The sequence below is a fragment of the Pteropus vampyrus genome, unplaced genomic scaffold (assembly GCF_000151845.1).
Source record: "Pteropus vampyrus isolate Shadow unplaced genomic scaffold, Pvam_2.0 Scaffold2, whole genome shotgun sequence".
NCBI lineage: Eukaryota > Metazoa > Chordata > Mammalia > Chiroptera > Pteropodidae > Pteropus > Pteropus vampyrus.
This window is the reverse complement of record NW_011888783.1, coordinates 26,871,681-26,893,625: the sequence shown is the minus strand read 5'-3', so window position 1 is coordinate 26,893,625 and position 21,945 is coordinate 26,871,681. Positions and strand designations below refer to the sequence as shown.

The window sequence follows — 21,945 nt, the reverse complement described above, 5'->3', positions numbered from 1 at the left end:
TATTATAATGGAGTCGTTGATTAGTTTCCTACTGAGTCAGTAGCAGTGAAGGCTACAAAGGCCTTTTTCAAACAATAAGAGAACACCACATTTCCCAAAGCAAATCAGAAGTTTCAAAAAATATGATTTTAGCAGAAGTCATTGTAGTGGAGAAAGATTCTCTGAGAGAATGTGTGCTATTGTCAAATGGCCGCAGAAAGTGGTGGTCATTGAGGACAGAAGGTCTCAAAAGTTCTGGGAATGGGCATAGTTCAGGGGAACCTATAGTGACAGTCTCGGTCCCCTTGTCTGCAGAGCATAAAGCCAAATTTACCACATCCCGACCTACACAGGGAGATGGATGCTGCGAGGACCCAAGGCTAGAACCATGTATTAAAATGACTTTCCTTTGGTTCCAAAAAACCCAGGAAACTGAGAGAGCTGCTGAGATCCAGCCGTTCAGGACGTAAATGCCAGGGAGTAAGCAAGCTCCTGCAAAGTGCAGCTCAAAGTGAGTCTATCTCTACAGAAAATCAGTGTTCAAAGACGCCAGAGAATCATTTACTTACCTACAAGGGTTGGCGATTTCTTCTGGCGTTGTTTTCATAAAAGGAGAGACGGGCTTTTCCACAAAAGAGCCAAAGCCCAGTCTAAAGTTGCTTGTTAATTTAGACATTTCCTTGGAAAGCAGGGAGCCCAGCTCTTTGATTGTGTTGAGGTCGTCATCCATGGAGGCTGAGAGGTCCATGAGGTAATACAAGTCCACTGGGTAATCCTCGGTCTGGCGGACTTGCACTTGAAGAGTCTGTTCACTGCCTGCAGTTCCGACAAAAAAAAGCAAATCCATAAAAACGCATGAGGACTTATTTGTGACTAATCAATCACTGGGCCAGCTGGCTATTTCATTCCAATAAGAAGTTACTGAAGATACTTAGGATTTCATAAACTATGTGGTAAAAGTTTATAAATGAATGAGCCCATGAAAATCTTTTAGCAGTGTGGTTAGAGATACTGGAGGAGGTAAGAGTTAGGATATTTTATATCTCCTTGGGAGAACTAGCATCCATTTAGATGGAAGATAAGCTGATTTTTTTGTACATGGTTTTAGAAAAGGAGAGCAAAATAAAAAGGAGTTTAAAGCTACGTTACGACTCTTAAAGAAATGTGAGGTAAACCTTGACAACATTTGAGCAATTCAAATGGTCACTATTAAATAAGGATTTTTTAGTAACACATGTGGAGTGCAAGTGACCAATGTGAATAAAGAAAAGTATTAGCTTTGCAATTGTCTATTTCCTTAAGAATGGGAATCTGAGTATTCACAATCAATGATATGTAATATGGTACAAGATGTACCAGCAGAACAGCAGTATTACCATGTGACATTAGATTTGTTTACATGAGCCCAGGCTCATGTAAATCATAACATACCTGGTCTCAATTTAAGAATCAAGCTTTGAGGTGCAATCTGAACAATGTCGGAACTATTTTTCTGTCTGCCTACACTGAGAGGCTTATTTGTAAGTATTTCTACTTGGGAGACAGGGTTTTCGATGAAGGTTAGTTGACATCCTTTAGCTAAAAGATTTGCCCAGGTATCACATCTTTCACCAACTCCAGATGGATGGGTAAAATTCTAAAAAAGAAAAGCAATAAAGAACAAAAGAAGACAAATTTGCATTTCTTTTGGAGATAAAATTTTATTTTGCTTGCTTTGCTAGTTAGGCATCTTGTCATACTCAGTATATCACATCCCATGTCCTGACATCGATTGTATGTCTGAAGTTAAGTTATAGCAGAATAACGAGATAATTCTCCATTAAAATTCTGAGTAAAATTGAATTCTTCTTTTTATTATACTCAATTGAATTTACCTAGCAGGTTTTTGGGGAGGATTTTTACTGCTTATTTCTTTAAGGCATCTCCTGTGCCACTACGAAATCCGTGAAACAGATGAGTCATAGAGTTGATATCACCCTGGGAATTTATTACGGATGACCTGTAGGTTTGGGAACTCCTAGGATTATCCAAGCTCATTGAGTATATTACCAAATCCAATGACAAAGAACCTTTTCTGTGAATTCCCAAAGGGCAAGGATTGTGACATCTCCTTAGTTAGCTCTCTGTCCTGGTTTAATTCATGAATGCATCATCTTTACATTAACAGCTTTTCTTCATTAAAGTTAACCTCTTGGAGACTTTAAACTCGATGTCTTGAAGCATTCAATTCTTTAAAACTTTCTCTAAGATTTGGAGGTAGGGAAAGGAAGTGAAAGAGAACATGGTGTAGAAGACTGCTTTTCTGTGTAAGACTTGGGAGATCCCCAGTCTCCTTCTGATCCACCTGTGTAGCAGGAGGCAGTGAGATGAGTGTTCCCAGGCAGAATGTGGCCATTCCAACCCTGCAATGCCCGGAAAAGAAAAGTGGATTGGGGAGATAAATGCCTGTCTTACCTGATAGCCAAGCCTGCTCTAAAGCTTAGGCTTTGAGCAAAGTTAAACTTGCGGCCCATTGACTCTCATGCTTGGAGAGAGGCAAACCAATGCTCATATTATTTTCTTCATTCTTTAGAATTCTAAGCCACTCATACTGTTTTCATCAACCAGGGAAGTTACATTTCTTCTGAAATTGATTTTTGAGAATATAATTTATTATATATCAGTCAGAACTGTGCGTAGTTGAGGCCCCAGGCCAGGTGTAGCAAACTCTGTAATTTCCCAAGATGCCTCCAAGGCAAACAGTGGCTGAATGAGGCCTCACAATCCTTCTCAATACAGTATCATTGCTATCAGCTATAATCGCCATCTTTGCCAAAAAGTCAAGCTGATGTTAACCATGGAACCTGTTTTCTATCTGCTCTAAGCAGAAGCCTAATTTACTTTTTGCTTCAAGTGCCTCAACCGATATAACTAACATTATTAGAGTGACTTTTTAGAATAATATGACCTTAAAATTTGACAATAACCGGCTACCAAGTAAAGCTGTCAGTAGTAACTTATGAAGTTCTCTTAAACGAGTGACAAAAATGCATTTAAATAAAAATTTCAGAGGTGAGCATTTTGTTAGGTTGATTTGTTGCTTTATGTCTCGCATGAAACTAATACTGTCTTTTTCAGGGAGTCAGTGTGAAAAAAAATGTAGATTTTTTCCTTCTTTCTATATTCTCAAACCTACTTTTGACACACGAGCTCAAAAAAACATAATTGCCTTGCACTTTTGTGCCTCATCTGTCAAGGCAGTGATGGGAGTGAGCTGGGTTTGTGCTCTGTGGTGGGTGAGGCCCTCCTCCAGAGATACACGTTCACCTTGGGAGGTGGATTTTAGCAGTTCTTGCCCGGTCCAGAGTCGGGTGTCCCGGTTTATTTCCCTTGAGCATTCTACCAGTCCCTGCTGCATTTGGTATTTTAATCTCTTAATGAGATTCAGTAGAGACCTGTTTTAAATCCAGAAAGAGCTAAGGCAGCTCTTTCTCACCAAGAATCATTTACAGATTGCTCTATATTGTCACTGGAGGCAGTGACTCAGGATGGCTTGTTATACATTTCCCAATCCCCCTTATCCTACTTTCTCACAGTTTTCAGTTTGATCAGATAAGGAATGTCTATTTCCGGGTTTGTCATTGTTGAGGTACAGCGTCACCAAGCTCATGAAAATGTAATTTTTAAAAGAATTGGATAACGTTTGAACAGTAAAGTTTACCCCAAAACACTTCTCTTACAGAAGGGATCTTGGTTCCCAGATGTGATACGGCGGTTTTGAAGTCAAGTATATGTTTAGTTTTAGAAAATATCATCTCCATGACCTCGGATGACCCAAGCCTTGGCATCGGACATGTCAGCAGTTAGAAATGGCTTCAGAATAAGAGGTGGAATCTCATTAAATAAAGGAACCTGAGTTAAATATTTTTCAGAATAATTAGACATTCACTCCCTCCACAAATTACTTTTGAAATGATTACTTTGATCTACTAATGTGTACATTTTTCTTTCTAGATTTGTCTCACTCTTATAACCCCACAGAAAGCAGGGCACGATAAGAACAATCACTGAAAGAATTAACTTAAGCGTAACTGCAGTTTTTACAAACATGTTGAGGTCATTTGTTTTACCTCCTGAGAACACCAGGCACACTGAGGTCCAATGAGTAAGCAGTCTTCACAGGTTTCTGCACCTCCCATGGCACAGCCACCTATGTTTAAACCCAGCAAGACACAAGGATTCAGTGCACTCTCAGTCCATTTTCGAGACTTATGGCTCTTAAGTACTTGAATGGAGCAATATCAAAGTTTATTTTAGTCTTCAAAGATCAGTCCTCTAAACGTTAGCAATTCATAGAAAGGTTTATATTTTACACCTATCACACTGAAAATATGTATGCCTAATTAGCCAAAAATAATTATTCTCTTTTTTCTTAAAATATAAAAAATCTCAATGCTCACAAATATAGAATCCTCATATTTATTATCCTCATTCGTTATCATGCACCTAAATTTTTAAAAAATTATTTGACCCATTTAAAATGTTTCTCTTTTAAATATACTGTTTTTTTTATTTTTAAAATAAACCTCTTTCTCTCTCAAGTTTATTACTCTTAAGTGGAAGTCCTTGTTGTATAATAAAATAGTTGGAAAAGTTACCAAAATGGTTGTCACGAAGGTATTAAGAAGTCCTATTGAGCAGTAATGCTGTTTAATTCTCCTCATTAAAATGCCCATGCAACCTTTGTATTTATTTACCTTAAACCTAGAGCATTCCTTATGGGAACAGCCCTGCATCTGCCTGTGATTTGTTAATGTCCGTTCAATAGCAAAAAAAAAAAAAAAAAGCAGTAGAACAGATAAAAAAAAAATGACTTCAAATCTAATTTCTGAAGCAAATGACAGGTTTGTCAAGCAGACCACAAAAGCAATATATCGGAGAGCTTAGGTCTTACCTTGTACGTGATCGTTCCTTCCTAGAAATAGAAAGAACAGGCAAAGCAGTTCAATCCCCATTCGTTTCAGTTCTCGCTGTGCAGACAGATTGAAAAATGAATTACCTTCAACATTACAAGACTGAAGCTGAACATTGTTAAAAATCTTGCTTTCTCAAAGTGTAAAATTTTAAATACTACTTACACTGCTTTGAAAAGAAACTTGAGACGTAAATAAATAAGTTTTCATTAAGACTGAAATGAAAACAGGCTACCTGGACAGGTAAAGAAGAAAAGCTGTGTTTAAAAGCAACTTCAACATGATTTACTTCCTTGTTCTCCTTATAAGGAATGCAGGTGTACAATCACCAAGAAGGTAGGGGAAATTCATTCAGTAGAAAATTTCGTGTAAATTCTATTAGACTCTCTGCAGCCTAGAGAAAGTTAATATCTTTAGTGAAATATTGATCAATGGAATACCAAAAGAGCAATTGAAATATGATTTAAAGTTGTTTTTAAAGTAATTTTAATTTAATAAAAACAGTTGATAAATAAAACACAAATATGTAAGTCATATGTAAGGAGGGTTTTAAAAAACGAGCTAAAGGAAAATACCTGAGATTTTTGTATTTCATTGTTAAATCCTTTGCAGAGAATTGAAATGGATTCTGAAAAATAAAAATCATTATTTTACAGTCAATTTAGAAGATAGGCTAGAAAAAGCAAAACACCGTGCTCCTTTGTTTTTCAAATGAGATGAAAGATATTTTTCTATAAGTATAGTATTCTTATTTAAAAAGCAATATTGGAAATAAATATAATATATCAAAATCAAATTAGACCAGAATTAGTCTTGAAACAACAATTGAAACAGAAACAATGGTGCCCAAGATTCTGAATAGGGACCAAGTGCTGTTTTTCGTGTACTGTCCCAGCTTCTAGCTTACCACTTGGCACGCAGGAGGCATTTGTTTGTTGAACAAAAGAGTGACAGATTTAAAATCTATACAATCTGTGGCTAAATTCATGAGGTTGATTATATATATTTTCCTAATGTATTCAAGAGGATGTTTTGGGATTTGTAGAGACTACAAAGAAGGAAGAATCAAATATTCACTTTGTTACTCTCCAAACTATTTCACCTTAGATGGATTTCTTTGTAGCTGGGCCTATGTCTTGAGAGATTATCTTTTTAAAGTGTATTTCTAAGCAAGCATATGGAACCTGTAAAGAGAGGAAAATTATTATAGACTGGTCAGGCTCTTCTTGGAAGGCTATGTTCAATTTTGAACTCCACCATACACAAGAACCTGGAAGAACACAGCAAGATTCCTGTAGAGAGAAACCAGAATTATTAAAGAATTAGAAGTATGCCATTTGGGAAAAAGATACAGTTATATAAAATCAGTTGATTTAGCATGAAGAAGAAAAATTGAGGCACAAATTATATGTGTCCCTGATATTGCATCCATTTTCATACCCACTATTAGCTTTCATTCATTGATTCATCCATTCATTCAACAAATATTTATTTAGCATCTACTTTGTGTCAAATATTATTCTAGAAGCAGAGCATATGTCAGTGAACAAAGCCAAGTTCTTGACAGGTGAAGCATATATTTTAGGTTAGAGTGCAGCAATAGGGAGACAGAGTCTTAAAATCAGGCAGTGATAAGGGCTATGAAAAATTATAAAGCTGGGTAAAAAGAAAGAGGAGTAGGAAGGTGCGTTATTTTATTTAGGATAGTCAGGGAGGATTTCTCTGCTCAACTGACATCTGACAGAACCCTAAATGACTCGGGCAACAAAGTGCAAAGGCCCTGAGACAACCTCATCCTAAGTACTTTCAAGGACAGCGGAAGGCAAGATGGGAGAGGGAGGGTGGTAGCAAATGAGGTCAAATTAAGAGACAGAGGTCAGATCATATATATTCTTGACCTTGAATTTTATTTTAAATGTATTGGAATGTCATTAGCAAGTCAAAAGCAAGGGAATGATATTACTTAATTTACATTTTAAAAGACTCACTCTGGGTTCCATGGAGGTTAGAATGTATGGTGACCAGATCGGAAGATGAGAGATCAATTAGGAATTTACAGCTGTTGTCTAGGACAGAGGCAAAGTAGTTGGGACTAGGATGTTGGTGATGCTGGAGGATGGAGGTGGTCAGACAGGATATAATTTGAAAACAGAATGTGTTTATGGATTGAATGTGGATATGGAAGAGAGAGATTTTTTGGCCTGAGCAACTGAGTGCATAATACTCTTTCCTGAGAGAGGCTATCTTGGAGAAGGATCAGGTTTTTTATAAGGATGGGATTCAAAAACATGCTAATTTTGAAATGTCTAGAAGATAACCACGTGAAGATGCCACATAGGCAGTTTGATTTCTGAGTCTACAAATGGGGCGATGTTAGTGTCAGCTATAAATGTAACATCAGTCTACAGCCATGCTACCCTGAACAAGCCCGATCCTGTCTGATCTCGGAAGCTAAGCAGGGTCAGGCTTGGTTAGTACTTGGATGGGAGACCACCTAGGAAGACCAGGTGCTGTAGGCGTAAAAAACAAAAAATAAAATAAGAGATTGTAAGCTGACAAGGTCCTTGCAATCTATGAGGTCTGCCAAAGGTTGCCTTGCCTAAAAAAAAATGTAAGATCGTCAGCATGGATTTGATGCTGATGACATTTAAAGATGAGGCTGAATGAAATCCTCAAGGAAGGGAAAAGCTCTGAGGATTGAGTCTCGGGGCCTGCCAATACCTAGAAGTCAGGAAGAAAAGGATCAGGTAAAGAAAATTGCTATCTAAAGAATACTCCTTCTTGATAAGAAAGGAAACTATCTTTGTTGGAAGACAATTCTCAAAGTATCTCTCACATTTCTGCACATCTTGCAAGCAAAGGCATTGACTACCTTTTTTCCGGATTATCTTTTCAAGGGTGTTTGTAAAGTGCACAGCCTTTGAAGATAGAGATCGTGTCTCTCTCCAGATCAAGTAGATTTGCTTACAGCTTGGGAAGATAACATGTCACCCTCCAGAACCAGGAGCAGACATGTTTACTACCCATTATAAAAGATTTAGCTTCCATAAGCTCAGAGTTACTCTCTTGTAACAGCCCACCACATGTGCAAGTGTCATCTCTTTCCATTAGTGTCACTCTGTGACAATTGGCCTTGGGAAACTGGTGGAAGAAAATGCTGGCCCGTTGGCCACTGTTATTGCTGTGAATTATAAAGTCCTTTATTTCTGACCCAGACATCTCATGTCTCTGTAGGCACCTACAAATCTGTGATGATCTAACTTGTTAGCTTGCAAGTAAAATCTGAAGCCCTCCACAATTCTTGACAATCTCCTACTTGAAACCCCCCTTTTTCTATAGACTGAACATGCACATTTCAAATCTCATTTTGGAAGATGAGATCTTGCATCCCACAAGACTTCCTGAAATGCCTTGGACTAACCAGTGCTACCCTGGACTCCAGAGGTTTCTTCAGGTTCTGAGTTGTCTGTCTGCCCAGTGACCTCCCTGGAAGCTATCATCAGGCACTTTGGATAAACTGGAATCAGGTATGCCTGCACAACTCTCCATCTGCTCACTCCCTAGAAACTTTTCTCTGAGGTTCTAGCTGCCATCGAAATCTCTTCTTCCTGGGAACATAGTTAGACTACCTCTTCCATCCTGTAGTGCAGTTAAGAGAACCCCAGTGACTTAGCTCTTGGCAGTGGGATGTGAGTGGGAGTGGTATACACCACTGCCAGACCATCTCCCTGTCCCTTTGCCACTGGATGCAGGCAGCAACAACAAGATCCTAAGGGAACTCCAGACATTCAGTGTGACCTTGTGTTTAAATCAAGAACCCTCTACTATTCCATGTACAGACTTCCATCCAGTTCCTAAAGTCCGAATTGTGCTGCTTCATTTGCTCTTCGTCTCCACTTGCAGCCCTGCCCTCGCTTCCAAGCCTGTGGCCCTGCCATTTGTGCTGCCCCTACCTCCTTTTCACTCCTCTCACTTGGCTAACTCAACGCATAATTCGGGTCTCAGTGTAGGATTTACTGGTACTTCCCACAGGCAGACCTTTTTGGTGTCTTCAGGCCTCTTTTCCAAGGAACTTTCCCCGAGATAGCCCTTTTAACTGTTTGTAATTGCCTAAATCTTAGCCTCTCTCTCCCACTAGGCTGTGAGGTCTTTTAAGGCATTTATTTATTCAACAAACATTTACTGAATTCTTACTTGGTATCAGACAGGGACTGCCTTATTTATCTTTATATTCCCAGTAAGTAGCATAACACTTGGCACTTTGTAAATATTTAATGAATATTTATTGAGTAAATGGATAAATTTTTATGTCCCCATTGTCTAATATTTTCTCTGTTACAAAACAGGTACTCCACATATATTAAGTAAATAAATGAGTAAATGAATAAATGGTTTTAGAAAGTACATAATGCAATTAGAAGAGGGAAGACGTCTCCCCTGTTTGGGTTGTGATGAAAGCTGGGAAAAGGCTTAAAATGTAGGCTGGAGAAAAGCAGCTGAATGTAAGAGAAAATAGAAATAAAACAATGCTACAAGAAAACATTCACCTATTCTGTTTCACCTTGGCATCACGCTGGAGAATTTATACCAGCAGAGGGGAAACATTCTTGCTTCTTGAAGATATGGTGCCTGGCGCCCTCTCCTGGAAAGTACCCATCCATGCCCCTGCTGTTCCGGGAGCTGGCCATCCCTTCGAGGGTTCAAATAAAAAAATGTGTTCCCTCAGCCAAGCCAACCAGATTAATCACCTCTGTTTCTGGATATATGTGGAACTTGAACTGGAAGGTACAAACATAAATCAATGGTTTTATCATTGGAGCTGAACCTGGCAGAGAGGACATGAGGTTGAAGGGAATATGAGGCTTCAGGAGCGAGCCTATTCGGGAGACAGAAGCCGAGGCAGAGAAAAACTATGAGGAGTAGATGGGGTGGTGGGTTGAAAGCATCAATTGTAAATGCAGCAGAGAAGGGCTCCTGAGTCTCATGAACTGAGGAACGCTAGAGTCAGACCCACAAACTCACTCTGTTGAGGGGACAGATCATGGCCCAGGCTGAGAACTGCCATGGATCCCAAATGCCCTTCCAGAGCAGATCTCTCTGAGGCCTAGCTCTTCCTGGATTTCTCCAGCATCCTGTCTCTTACAGAGCATTGTGTATTTTTACAACAGATTCCCATCACTTGTGGGTGGTCAAGGTGGACTCTATATTCCTTGCCATTAAGAGATCCTACATTTTTAGACTAACTGCTCAGGCCCATGAGATAGAATTCTACCATCCATTTGGGAGTCTGATCCTCTTCAAAGGTCTGAGCTGGGGAAGGTGCACTAACAGAGCACCTCACAGCTAAGAAGGCAGCATCTCCTGTGCTCTGCCCTTCAACTGGCTTTTGCTTCTGAGATTTAGTAATGTGCTGTCTTCAGTGGAGCCTTGACTTCAGGAAGCCATATGAAACCATCTAACTCAGTGTGTTTGGCTTGGTCTTTCTTGGGCCTAACCACTCATCCGTATCAGAGAATGACAATCTAGGGCACAGCTGGGCCAGCCCCAACGTATCTCAAAATACTCTTGGGAGAGGAAACACTGAGTCAACCTGGCTGGGACCCAGTTCGAACCCTGGGGATCTTAGTAATGACTGCCAGCTCTTGGAATGGCCTTGCTGAGTTTTCCTGCTTTATTTTAGGTACCGGTGACAAATCCACCTCCAGTTGTCTTTCCATGAAAACATTTCTGAGTGAGCAGCTAAAAGAAGTCAATGAAAATGGATGCTTTGCCTTTGGGTCTGCCCCTGATGTAATTCTGTGATATGCACTGCATGGCGGGCTGTTTGCAGATGCTATGGCTGACTTGAGGATGTGTGTTACTGGGTATGCACAAAATCTGGAAGCGATACCTTTGTTTCTCATTTCTCATTTCCCTGGCCCCTGGCAACCACCATTCATTCTGCTTTCTATCTCTATGAATTTGACCATTCTAGCTAACTCATATAAGTAGAATCACACAATAAAGCTTTTGTGTCTGATTTATATCACCAAGCATTTTTTCAAGTTTCATTCACATTGTAGCATGCATCAGAATTTTATTCCTTTTTAAGGCTGAATAATATTTCATTGTACGGATATACCACATTTTGTTCATCTGTTGATGGACATTCAGGTTGGTTCTATCTTTTAACTATTGTGAACAGTGCTGTTACAAACGTGGGTGTGCAAATATCTGTTGGAGTCTGGAACTCAGGTCATGATGCCCAGGATGCTCTGGAGGAAGTCAGGCGTATCGGGAAGAATTTAGTTTTTTTTTTATGTGGAGAAACCTGGGTTCTAACTGCAGCCCTGCCAGTTCCTACTATGTGTCCTTGGTGATAGCATTTCTTTCTCAGCACTTTAGTTAACACTCTGTGAGACAGTAATAATACCGACTTTTCAGGATTGTAGTGAAGATTTAATTATACTTTTCTGGGTGAATCCAGATTTTATGGGGCTCAAAGATTCTATGATTTAGGGGGCCCTCTTTAAGAAAAGGAATGCAAATTGGAAATAAATTAGGTATAAAAGTCTATATTTATTTGAAATGAGAAAGGAAAAAAAAAACACCACGACAACAAATTACTGAAGCGTTGGGGATTCCAGGCCCTTTCTTCTTGATATCACCTGAGGCAACTCACCAGAAATGTTACCTAGAAATGCTTCCCAAAGGTAACCTGGCTTCCGGTCCCCACCTGCAGCTGCCCGCCGCTCCCAGCCACTCACAGGCACCTGTGCAAGCTAGGTTTTACCCGTTTCATGGTAACCTGCCCCGCCCCCCAGCCTCCTCTGATTTCACTCAGGATTCTTGTTTATTGCAGTTAATTTTATTGAGCACTTTTCATGTGTCAGGCACTGTTAAACATTTATTAGTATTGCCCTGTTTAATCTCACAATAGCCTTATGAAGTAGGGACTATTTAACCTCCATGTACTAGATGATAAAAATGAGGCACCAGAAGCTACCGAACCTGCCCAAGATCACACCGCAGCTCAGGCGGCACAGCCCTGCAAACCGACCGCTCTCTAGCCGGACTTCTGCATTACCGCGGAAAGTGCCTCCTGGTAGATACGGGATGTTAGTAGAATCATAAAGCAGCTGTCAGCAGAAATGAAATTGACCGAGGAGACTTTAAATACATTTGTCTCTCAATCTCTAGACCCCTTGTTCCAGCTCCAGCTCTGTAACTAGCTGTCTCTCCTTTCGGTTTCTTGTTCATTCTTTCGATCATTCATTCACCACCTAAAATGAGACGAAAATATGATCCTGGATCATACAATCCTTTTTTATTCCTGCTCTGATTTAAGTCCAGAACAAACCACTTAAAAACAAACTTGAAACAAAACATGCTGCCCTTCGCGGGAAGGTGGCACCGCTGGTCAGGAAGCCAGGTCTCCGGCTGACTCCAGGAGAGGGCGGTCACGGGGGTGTCACGGGCATTTCCTGTGGCCGGGAGATGACTCAGTATTAACTCCTGGTCCCTCAGACGCTGTCGCCCTCCGCCCACTTTGGAGCTCGTAGTCAGTCCCACTGTTAGTTAAAGGAAGATAGTTCTCATTTGGCAAGTCTGACACAAATCTTGTATGTTAGGCCTGCTTGAGAAACTCTCACCTCGGGTTTTGGAAATTAAAGTCTAAAAGAACTGAGCTCCTTCTGTCTTTTAGTATGTGGAATAAATCCAAAAATGAGATTTTCCTTAAAGTGTCAGTGAATGGGAATTTATTCAGACTTGACTTTGAGAACTAGACTCTCTCGTTATGCCCCTATTTCCTTACCTAAGAAGCAAGAGGTATGCTATGGCAGGAAGCCGGTGGGAACAGATGGAAATATTGATTGCAGGATGATTCGCCCATTCCCAGCTTGCAAAACTGCTAAGCGTTATTTTCTCTTTTTTTAAAAGATATCTTCAAGTAGTCTAACCAGGGGTTAGGGTTGCTTGGTTTTAAGCTTTTGGCGGGGGTGGGGGGGGGTGGGGGATGAACACCATCTCTTACTTCTGGGACTGCAATGGGTAATGGCATTACTAGTAAAAATTGACTCTGCTTCATTCATTCATTCAGTCAGTCACGCATTCACTCACTCATTCATCAATGTACCAGGCACTCTTCTGGTAACAGAGTTTTGATTAAAACCACCAGAGACTCTGCCTCATGGAGCTTACATTCTTGTGGGAGAGACAGAAAATAAACACCCAAGCAAATAAAGATGTCGGGAAGTTATACATGCTAAGAAAAATACAGAATGATAAGAAATTAGTGAGTGCGGGGGAGCAGAGAAGCCTCTGATAAGGTGGCATCAGGCAGCATCCTAGGGAAGCAGGAGAGGGAATCACACTGCTCTCTGGAGGAAGAGCAAGTACAAGGTCTGCAGTGGGAATGTTTGAGGACGAGCAAAGTAGTTGGTGAGGCTGCACTGGAGGGAATGGATAAGCACAGGAGGTGACAGGGGACAGGCCAGAGAGGCAAGGGGGTGAAAGGAGCTCGTCAGGAGAGCCTCTTGGGCCATGTTCAGGACTCTGGATTTGTATTCTGAGTGAGAAGAGAAGTTTTTGTGGATTTTGGTAGGACGTGCTGTAGCTTACGTTTTGAAAGAATCACTCTAAACATACTGTAGAAGCAGCAAGGTTGGAAGCAGGGAGACCTGTTGGAGGCTATTTCAGCAGCTGAGGCCAGAGACAATGAAGGCTTGAAAAAGGAAGGTAGCAAGAAGTAGCTGAATTCTAGATATACTTCCAAGATAGACAGAGTTTACAGATAGATTGCTTGTAGGGCTCAGGGATGACTCTAAGAGTAATGGAGGCCCCTACTTGATAACCCCACCATCACTCTCATCGTAAGAGTCACAGTGAGATCTAATCAACTCTAATGATCTGCGCAGTTATGTGAAGTCGTAACTGTGTAAGAGATGTTCTGTGGCAGAACAAGAAAGTTCAAACTATGCAGGCAAGTGCTCTGTGGTGAGACTGTCTACATGTTTGTGTTGTTAACATTCCTTCAGTCCAGTGAAAGTCCTATTAGCTGGCATCTCTGTTCTGGAATTCTCCATGATTGGCGTTTGGAGGCAAAAGAAAACCTGGGAAATCCCCCATGGTCCTATGGCCCTTTGTAGCTGCACTGGGAGACTATCTGGTCAGTTTCAGTAGCAAAAGGGTCTCCTCTAACAGATTTTTTTAAAAAAAAAATCTGTTCCTTATCAAGCCACTGTAAGAAAGTAGACAAGATGGGTATATTTTACTTTGTAAAAAAAAAAAATCCTTGCAAAGTGGAAGGGTTCCAGACTTCTTTTGACCTTAAAGATGCATCAGTAGGGAAAGTTATTATTCTTTAAAAAGCTAAAGAAACGGTGGCCAATAATTATGTCTGAAGAATACCTTTGAGGAGAAATGCAGAGGATTTATTACTTTCACCTGCCATTTTATGGACTTTTCTGATTGCTCCTGATGCCCACTCACTGAATCTTATCAGTCAATTTACACAAAATCAAACAGGGAAAAGGATTGAGCATGCTGTGAACACCCTAATTGTTAAGAAGGCTAAGCAATAAATTATTCTCACAAGCTATTCAAAATGTCATTCTACTGGTGATGTCTCAAGGACTGGAAGAGAAGAAAACTTTAAAAAGCAAATTCAGCTGGTATCTAACTAAAGATGATATGTTGGATTTTTATACAATAGATGTAATGAATCTATATATTGTTGGGTATAATTACTCTCAGACAAAAAATGGCTCCAATGAGTTGTCAGATGTGAGAGACTTGTTTGAGGGAGTATGAAAACTGCCTGCCTATCCTGTAACCTGTCATCTCAGAACTACTCTGAGTGAAGCTATGCTTACAGATGGTCCCTTCCCAAAACCAGGTAGCTGAGGAGAGTGTAACAGGGTTTCCTCAAACAGTGCACAGTGCAGCTAATGGCTCAATGGTAGTTTCAACATCTACTAAAGTAGTGAATAATTTTCTTCGTACCATGGAGTTTAAAAATTACAATCAAAACATGTATAATGAAAGTTTTTTTGATAGAAAAAAGTTGCCATTAGTTGCAAATATTTGGGGAAATTTTTTTTCTTTTGGCAAATAATCCCTTCTATATTGATGATATTATATCTTGGGTATCAATAGAGTAATGCCCAATAGCATGGAAAATAGAGTTGTCAGCACTGGCTCAGTCCAGACCTTGGTGGGTTATTGGATATTTACTGTACAGTTTAAATTAATTTTGAAGTAGTTTAGGGCCTAAACTTTAGGCCATCAGGATTAGGAAGACAGAATTTAAATGTTAACTCAACCAACGGAATTATTTATTTTTATGTATGTCACTGGAGGAAGTGCACTGAATAAAGGATGGACTTTATATAATAATAACGTGTCGATGCTATTTCCCAAACTGTGTTCTGAAGTTAATCCCAAGCTGTTAATCCTTGCCCTGATAATGAAATGTTCCTAGTATAGTTAATGTTCCTAGTATAGTTAATACAGACTATTAATGTCCCCTATCAGAAATTCACAATGCACATTAACCTGTTAAACACTTTAAGAAGCCCCACAGTGAAGAAAATTGGGTACCTTTGTTTAACAATTAAACAAAAAAGTATTCTCTTAGAGAAAGCCTTTTTTTTTACGTACTTATTAGCATCCCTGGATCCATTTCCACCTAACATAATCTCAGCAGTGCTAGAAGGGAAAATAGATGTACTGAAAGTTTTATGGAATTTCACCTAGCCTGCTGTCAAAGAGCCCAAGAATCAAATTTTAAAATTATAGCAAGATTTCTTAAGAAAATCCAGATGTGGATTCATTTGTTTCCCCAGTGCACTCTGAATGCATTATACAATTCAAAGATCTTTCAAGATGGATTTTCCTGGAGAAAATTCTCTTTAGGGAAGTCCAGAGAGCAGGTCTGTTTAGATGATAGTTCTTGGGGTAAAGCATTTGGGATGCTTTACCCTAAGCACTTGGGGTGGTGATGACTCATTATACTCTTTAATGTCAGACCCACACCTTGACCTTGGTTACTTAGAAACCCCAGATAGTACTAGAGCTGAATGATCCAGGCTGGCCTCCCTTGTGAAATGGATTCCAAGCTCTGCTGTCCATTGCTATGACACACTCTCCCCTGGGCAGAGGACCCCACTGCTACTCGAGTCTGCCCTTTGCTTGTTTCTTGTTGGTACAATGGCCCATCCTCAAGCCCTCACCCACCTATCTATCGACCAACTTGTCTTGCTTCCAGAAGGTCTAGAAGAGTAATCCTCTTAAGACAGCATCATTCTCTTCCTTGGGTAAGAAGCATCTCTTCAGGTGAGAAAGTGTGCAACATTTTGCTCCAAACTTGTTTTCTTTCCTGCTTTCTCAAGCCCTTAGGATGCAGGGATTCAGGCAAGGCAAGAACAATCTGCTTGAATCTAGATCTCTTCTCTTCAAAAACTTCACTTCTTGCGGTGATCGATTTTATGTCATCTTCTAACAACGAAAGTGTTAGTCTTTCATTGAGATGAGAATCTAAGTGATTATATAAAACTAGGTAATTTGCCTACGTTGTAGGATGTCAAAATAGCAAAGAGTCACTGTAACTCATTCTGCTTGATTTTTCCAAGGAAAGAGTAAACTATGATATGGGCATTTCTAAAAAATTGAACCCAGTAGCAGATTTTTTAAAAACCATGAGGACATGTTTCAAAGCTACATTTGCAAGTTTTTTCCCCCCACATATCTCAGATGAACAGGCTAGATTATTCATTTGAACTGCATACAAGTAGCACAATGGATGTCAAAGTTTGAAAATCTAAAAACCAAGAAATATCAAGGTATGAAAGAGTGTTTACTGACTTTATTTGGCTTTATCTAGCTTTGGAGTGAGAAAAACCACGCTTACAATTACATTTCGTACAACCGTACTCTACAAATAGAGCATCATCTTACTTTTGAAAAAATTATTTATCCTGTTTCATGGAACATTGCAACTACAAATTCCTTGGTCCTGAAATAGCCCTAAAACAATAACAGCAAACGAGGTAAAGTATTGATATTTTTCCCCACTTAAAAATATTTAACTCAATATTTTAAAACAGTTTTAGGTTAGTACAGAGAATTCTCATATGCCCAACACCCAGTCTTCCTTATTACATCCCATTAGTAACATCTTACATTAGTTGGGTACATTTGTTACAATTGATAAATCAATATCGATACATTATTATTATTATCTAAAGTCTATACTTTATTTAGCTTTCCTTAGTTTTTACCTAATGTCCTTTTTCTGTTAAAGAATTCCATCTAGGAAACATTACATTTGTTGTCACATCTCCTTGGGCTCCTCTTGGATTCTCTCCAGTATACAAAAGAGAAAAAAATATGTCACAGAGAGAAGTTAAATAAGTAACCATGGTCTCATAGTTATTATGTGGAAATGTTCGCCTCAGGTTCAGGAAATCTGATTCCAGGGATGTGGTTAACTTTTATACTAAATTATTCTTACCCTAATAGTATTATTTCAAGTTGAATATCTTGTTATTTGTCAGTTCAAGCAACAGAGTAGTAGAATAGTGAGCATACTGAGTCCCCCCCCCCCCCCCCGCCGCCACACACACACCAGTTAGTGACTGGCCATAGTCACATTGACAGTTTTCAATGATAGGACAATAGATCCCTGATTCTCAGAGACTTGGGTAAATCCTGGAAGGAACACAAGTGGCTTAAAACAACGGAAATTTGTTTTCACAGAGTTTGGGGGGCCAGAACTTTGAAATGAAGGTGTTTGCATGGTTGGGTCCTTCTGAAGGCTCTGAGGAGAATCCTTTCCCTGTCCTTTGCTTAATCCTTGGCGTTCAGATACACTTCCAGGGCACTGACTTGTTTTGTAGACATTTTATTCCAATGCATTGTCTTCACATGGCCTTCTCCTCTGTGTTTTCTCTTTGTCTGGGTCTTCTTCTCTTCTTATCAGGACAATTGTCATTGGATTCAGGGCCCACCCAATAATTCAGGATGATCTCATCTCAAGATCCTGAACTTAATTACATCTCCAAAGACCTTTTTTCCAATAAGCTCACATTCACGTGCTCCAGATGGACATATCTTTCAGTAGGACACCATTCGACCCGCTACAGGGACTAGTAATGCACACAGGGTGGTTGTGAGGATTAAATAAGTTGAAATTGCACAGGTATCCAAAATAGGGTAGGCATGTTTAAAAAAATGACAGTCATTTTTGTTATTACTCCTTCGTACAGCATGAGGCCCCCGAGGGTTAACTTGGGTAAATGTCTCAACTGAAATAAAAGTATTCAACCTTGTATAGTTTATATAACTATTATTCACATAACAATTGCTTTATTTTATAGTCTTAGTTTTTTACACTTAGTCCTGCCAGGATCTTCACAAGGCTATATGAATTCCTTTTTTAGGTGGTAGGGATAGGAAACATCCTCAGTCAACAGTTTCAGCTAACAATACTTGTCAGAAACACAAAAGGACTTTAAGCTTACAAATGATCTCCTCATCAAGAGAATTATGAGCTGGGGTTCTGATGAATGAATTTCCTATTCGTTGCCCATCTTGATAGACACGCAGCCAAAAAAAAAAAAAAACAGCTGGGCAGCCTCAGCTGTTTCTCTGTCCCTTGGTTACCCTCTGCGGTCACTGCAGCACCCCCATTTTATGATCTGGATCTTTACTTCAGGGACAGAGTTACAACTCAGTGCAGAGCTTTCAACCCCCACCCCACTCGATTCCCATTGCATTGCATGGCTGCTCCACCCCCAACCTGCACTGTCTCCTGCGGTCACTTCCTGGCAGCCATAGGACTTTGAGCTGGCTTCAGTGAATTCTTTCTGCATTCGTCAGAAAGCCATTGAGTCTCAGAATGTAAGTGCAGCAGGAAGAGCCTTTAGTGATCAGAGTCCAACCCTATTCCATTTTTCTCTCCAATCTTTTCTTCATACTGTCTATTGATAGATTTGCATTGAATATCTGCTCACGATGCTAGGCATAATGCTAGATGCTAGTTACAGTGGTGAGCAAGCTCAATGGGCAGCTTCCCAAAGCAATAGTGGGTCACTTCCACACTGCCTGAGTAGGTGTCTATATGATCTCCAATGAGCATTGATAGCTTATGTTTTACTTAGAAATAATCCTTTAATATACATGTTCTTAACCTGAGGTCTATCTATTAATAGAACCTGGAGAGTGGGGATGGGCAGTAAGATCTGTGACCTTGGAAGGGGAAATATATTGCATCTTCATTTGTGCTAATCCCAGGCTGAAATTAAATGTTTCCTTCTATTATAAATGTAGACTGCAAACTGTCATAGAAGCAGTACCTGTAACTCTCACCAATAGAAATCACGCATATTTTTCACATCACTTTATACTTGTTACAGATATCTCAAAACATTGTCAGCACTTGTCATTGTGTCAAAATCACAATAGTCATTAGACCTGCCACTGGACCTTGTTATTTAAAGTGTTAATAAAAAGGCACATGTGTTGCTATAACATAAATTTATTTTTCAGTATTTTGATAACTGTTTCAATATAATTGCTTTCTTTCTAATCACATGTATTTTATTTCAGAGACGTTAAACCAAAGAGGTCCATGCCATACCAAGAAAAGTTTAGAACTCCTAAGTAAGGAAAGGATACTAATCATGAAATCTGAAGCCCCTTTCTCTATGAAGTCTTTCGAAGATCCATAAAAATTGTCCTCCTACTTTTATTCCTGAAATGAGTTTGAGACATCAAACATACAGATGTAGGCCATATAATTGTTCCTGGATAATCTCAATTAAATATACAGGTTGGCCCCATGGGAAGTAAAATGAGCATGATCTGGGGTTTCCAGAATAAGGTATAGTATTTAAGAGTTATGTGGTCAACTTTTGACTACCATTGGTTGGGCCATTATTTCCAGATCTTTCTGAACCCTGAACTTAGTAGAGACCCTGAGTTTTGGGAGAAGCCAGAGAAGAGTCTCAACCATAATTTCAGGGTTAGAAATAAAAAAGGTTTTAAAGGAAGATTTAAAGAATTTTATGCATATGATTAATGCATTGATTTATGCATATGTCATAAATCCAAATTTTATTCAACTAATCCACATTTTGTTACCCTCGTTGTAGGTTTAACATAACTTAAATTACTTGTGGTAATTCACACTCAGGCAATAAATTAAATATTTTGTTAAATAAATATGTCTCGTTTTAGTTTTTCAAATAATTACATATAAAAAAACAAAGATGCTGAAACTATTTATGAGAAGAAGAGATATCTTAAACTTAGAAACCATTAGGTTGAAAGCAGCACACATTTAGCCCCTTGTGATGCTCACTGAACTATGGATTTATTTATGAAAGAAAAGAACAAAATGAAAAAACATGAATAAGAAGTATACCACTGAAGACCATGAAAAGGGATGGAATTGGTGGTATAATGCCTTTTAACTCTCTAGGAACACAATCTCCCTCCCCCCATCTCAATTTTGATTAGCTTTTGTATCCTTAACTTCCATACATGTTTTCAGGAAAACAGAGTTGTCTGCTTTTGGACAAAAACATTAACATTTCACTTTTCCAACTCCTACCTCCTCAAACAACAGAAATAATTCTTGCACCTATAATAGGATTTTCATACCCTCAAAATCTGCCCACCCCCATGTCAGACTTCTCAGTTCCAGAGTAGATGGTTAAAGTAGTCTTTAATGCATTTTTTGAGGTCTTTACGTAGTCTCTCCTCTCCCAGTTCTTTTTCCTCCACTCACATATTATATAACTGGCTAAAACACTACTTTTATAGGTCAGCAATCTTTGGTGATTCCTCATAACCCACAGAATAATCCCCAAATACCTGACATTCAAACTTTCTATAACTTTGCTCTTATCATTGTAATTTGCTGTGTATGACATTCCTGTAAAAACTATGGCTTTTGCAAAACAGGTTTTTCCCCATTTCCCCAACAACCCATTTTTATCAGTTTCTGCTCACTCCCTTATCCTTAGTGTAAATGCCTACACCCACTCACCGTATCTACTTAGATTATACATATCCTGTGCATCCTTAATTTCCAAGCTCAAGTCCATTCTTTTTTTCAGTACCTTGGCCACAATGCCTGTCTTACATAAATTTCCGTAGTCCTGAATATATTACTCGTTAAAGATTTATTATGAACTATGTTGAAGTCATGGCATTTATTTTTTAAGTAAATTGTATTTTAATTTCTTTGAGACTAGCACAACTTCAAGCACATAGTAAACATTCAAAAAATCCTGTCTTTACTATTTATTGATTATTTGGTCTTGGGTCCTTAACTTGACTTACCTAACCATTAGTCTTCTCATTGGTGAAATAAGAATAACTGATACCTTGCAAGGTTGTTGTTAGAATTAGAAATAACATATGTCAAGGGTCTTGTATGACAGATAATATAATGAGGCATCCTTTCCCTAAAGCAGATTATCATCTAGCTCAAGAAATAAATATAAATTAAAAGGGGCAAACTGATACAAGGAAAAAATAATAACAAGGAGCTAGAAGACTTAATTCTCCTCCCAACTTAGCCTCTCCATAAATTAGTGACTTTTCTTCTCATTCTTTTCTAGGCTCAATTTTCTCATACCTAAATTCAAAAGAGGTAACGTGCGTGGTATAGAACATCCCCGAGGTCTTTTCTCACAGCAATACACAATAATTCTATAAGCAGAAAATAAAAACAAGAGCATCAAACTCTAATTCTGAATTTTGTGGAGTGTAGAGAGTGGAGAAAAGTTATTCAAGGACATTTTTGAAGATGAGATTCGAGACAACACTTAAAGAAATTAAAGGACAGAAACTAGTTGTAAAAGTAAGTGGGAGAGGAGCCAAGAAAAAGCACAGAGAAAGATTAATATCAATCAAAACCTTAGAATAGTTGTGAAGAAAAGCATGACCTCTGGCTGGATCTGAGGAGTTGGGGCTAAGATGCAGTTGGACTTGAAAGAGAGTACAAGTTGATGGAAGTCTTGAA

General features: G+C 39.1%; 1 protein-coding gene, 1 long non-coding RNA gene and 1 other non-coding gene across 14 annotated transcripts in view; 2 read left to right on the top strand and 1 right to left on the bottom strand.

Moving 5' to 3' along the window:
* The window catches only part of LOC111738840, a 34,496-nt gene extending 23,537 nt beyond the window's left edge, over nucleotides 1–10,959 (top strand). Inside the window, exons 2-3 of the long non-coding RNA XR_002779986.1 lie at nucleotides 8,271–8,458; nucleotides 10,612–10,959. This is a non-coding gene — a long non-coding RNA (uncharacterized LOC111738840). The remainder of the gene's footprint in view (nucleotides 1–8,270; nucleotides 8,459–10,611) is intronic.
* ITGB6 (integrin subunit beta 6) overlaps nucleotides 1–21,945 on the bottom strand; it is a 122,161-nt gene that overhangs the window by 64,055 nt on the left and 36,161 nt on the right. For 7 of the 12 annotated variants that reach the window (XM_023529824.1, XM_011358692.2, XM_011358773.2 and 4 more), the window contains 5 exons: nucleotides 5,507–5,559; nucleotides 4,913–4,988; nucleotides 4,089–4,168; nucleotides 1,411–1,615; nucleotides 549–795 (listed from right to left, as the gene is read on the bottom strand). In XM_023529824.1, the coding sequence (XP_023385592.1) occupies nucleotides 549–795; nucleotides 1,411–1,615; nucleotides 4,089–4,168; nucleotides 4,913–4,988; nucleotides 5,507–5,559 (661 nt within the window). Of the gene's footprint in view, nucleotides 1–548; nucleotides 796–1,410; nucleotides 1,616–4,088; nucleotides 4,169–4,912; nucleotides 4,989–5,096; nucleotides 5,326–5,506; nucleotides 5,560–21,945 lie in introns of all 12 variants that reach the window. The other 5 variants (XM_011358740.2, XM_011358758.2, XM_011358749.2 and 2 more) reach the window with 3 other exon arrangements.
* Nucleotides 7,332–7,450, top strand: LOC111739386. Its single transcript, XR_002780229.1, has one exon. It is a non-coding gene; the product is annotated as a 5S ribosomal RNA (ribosomal RNA).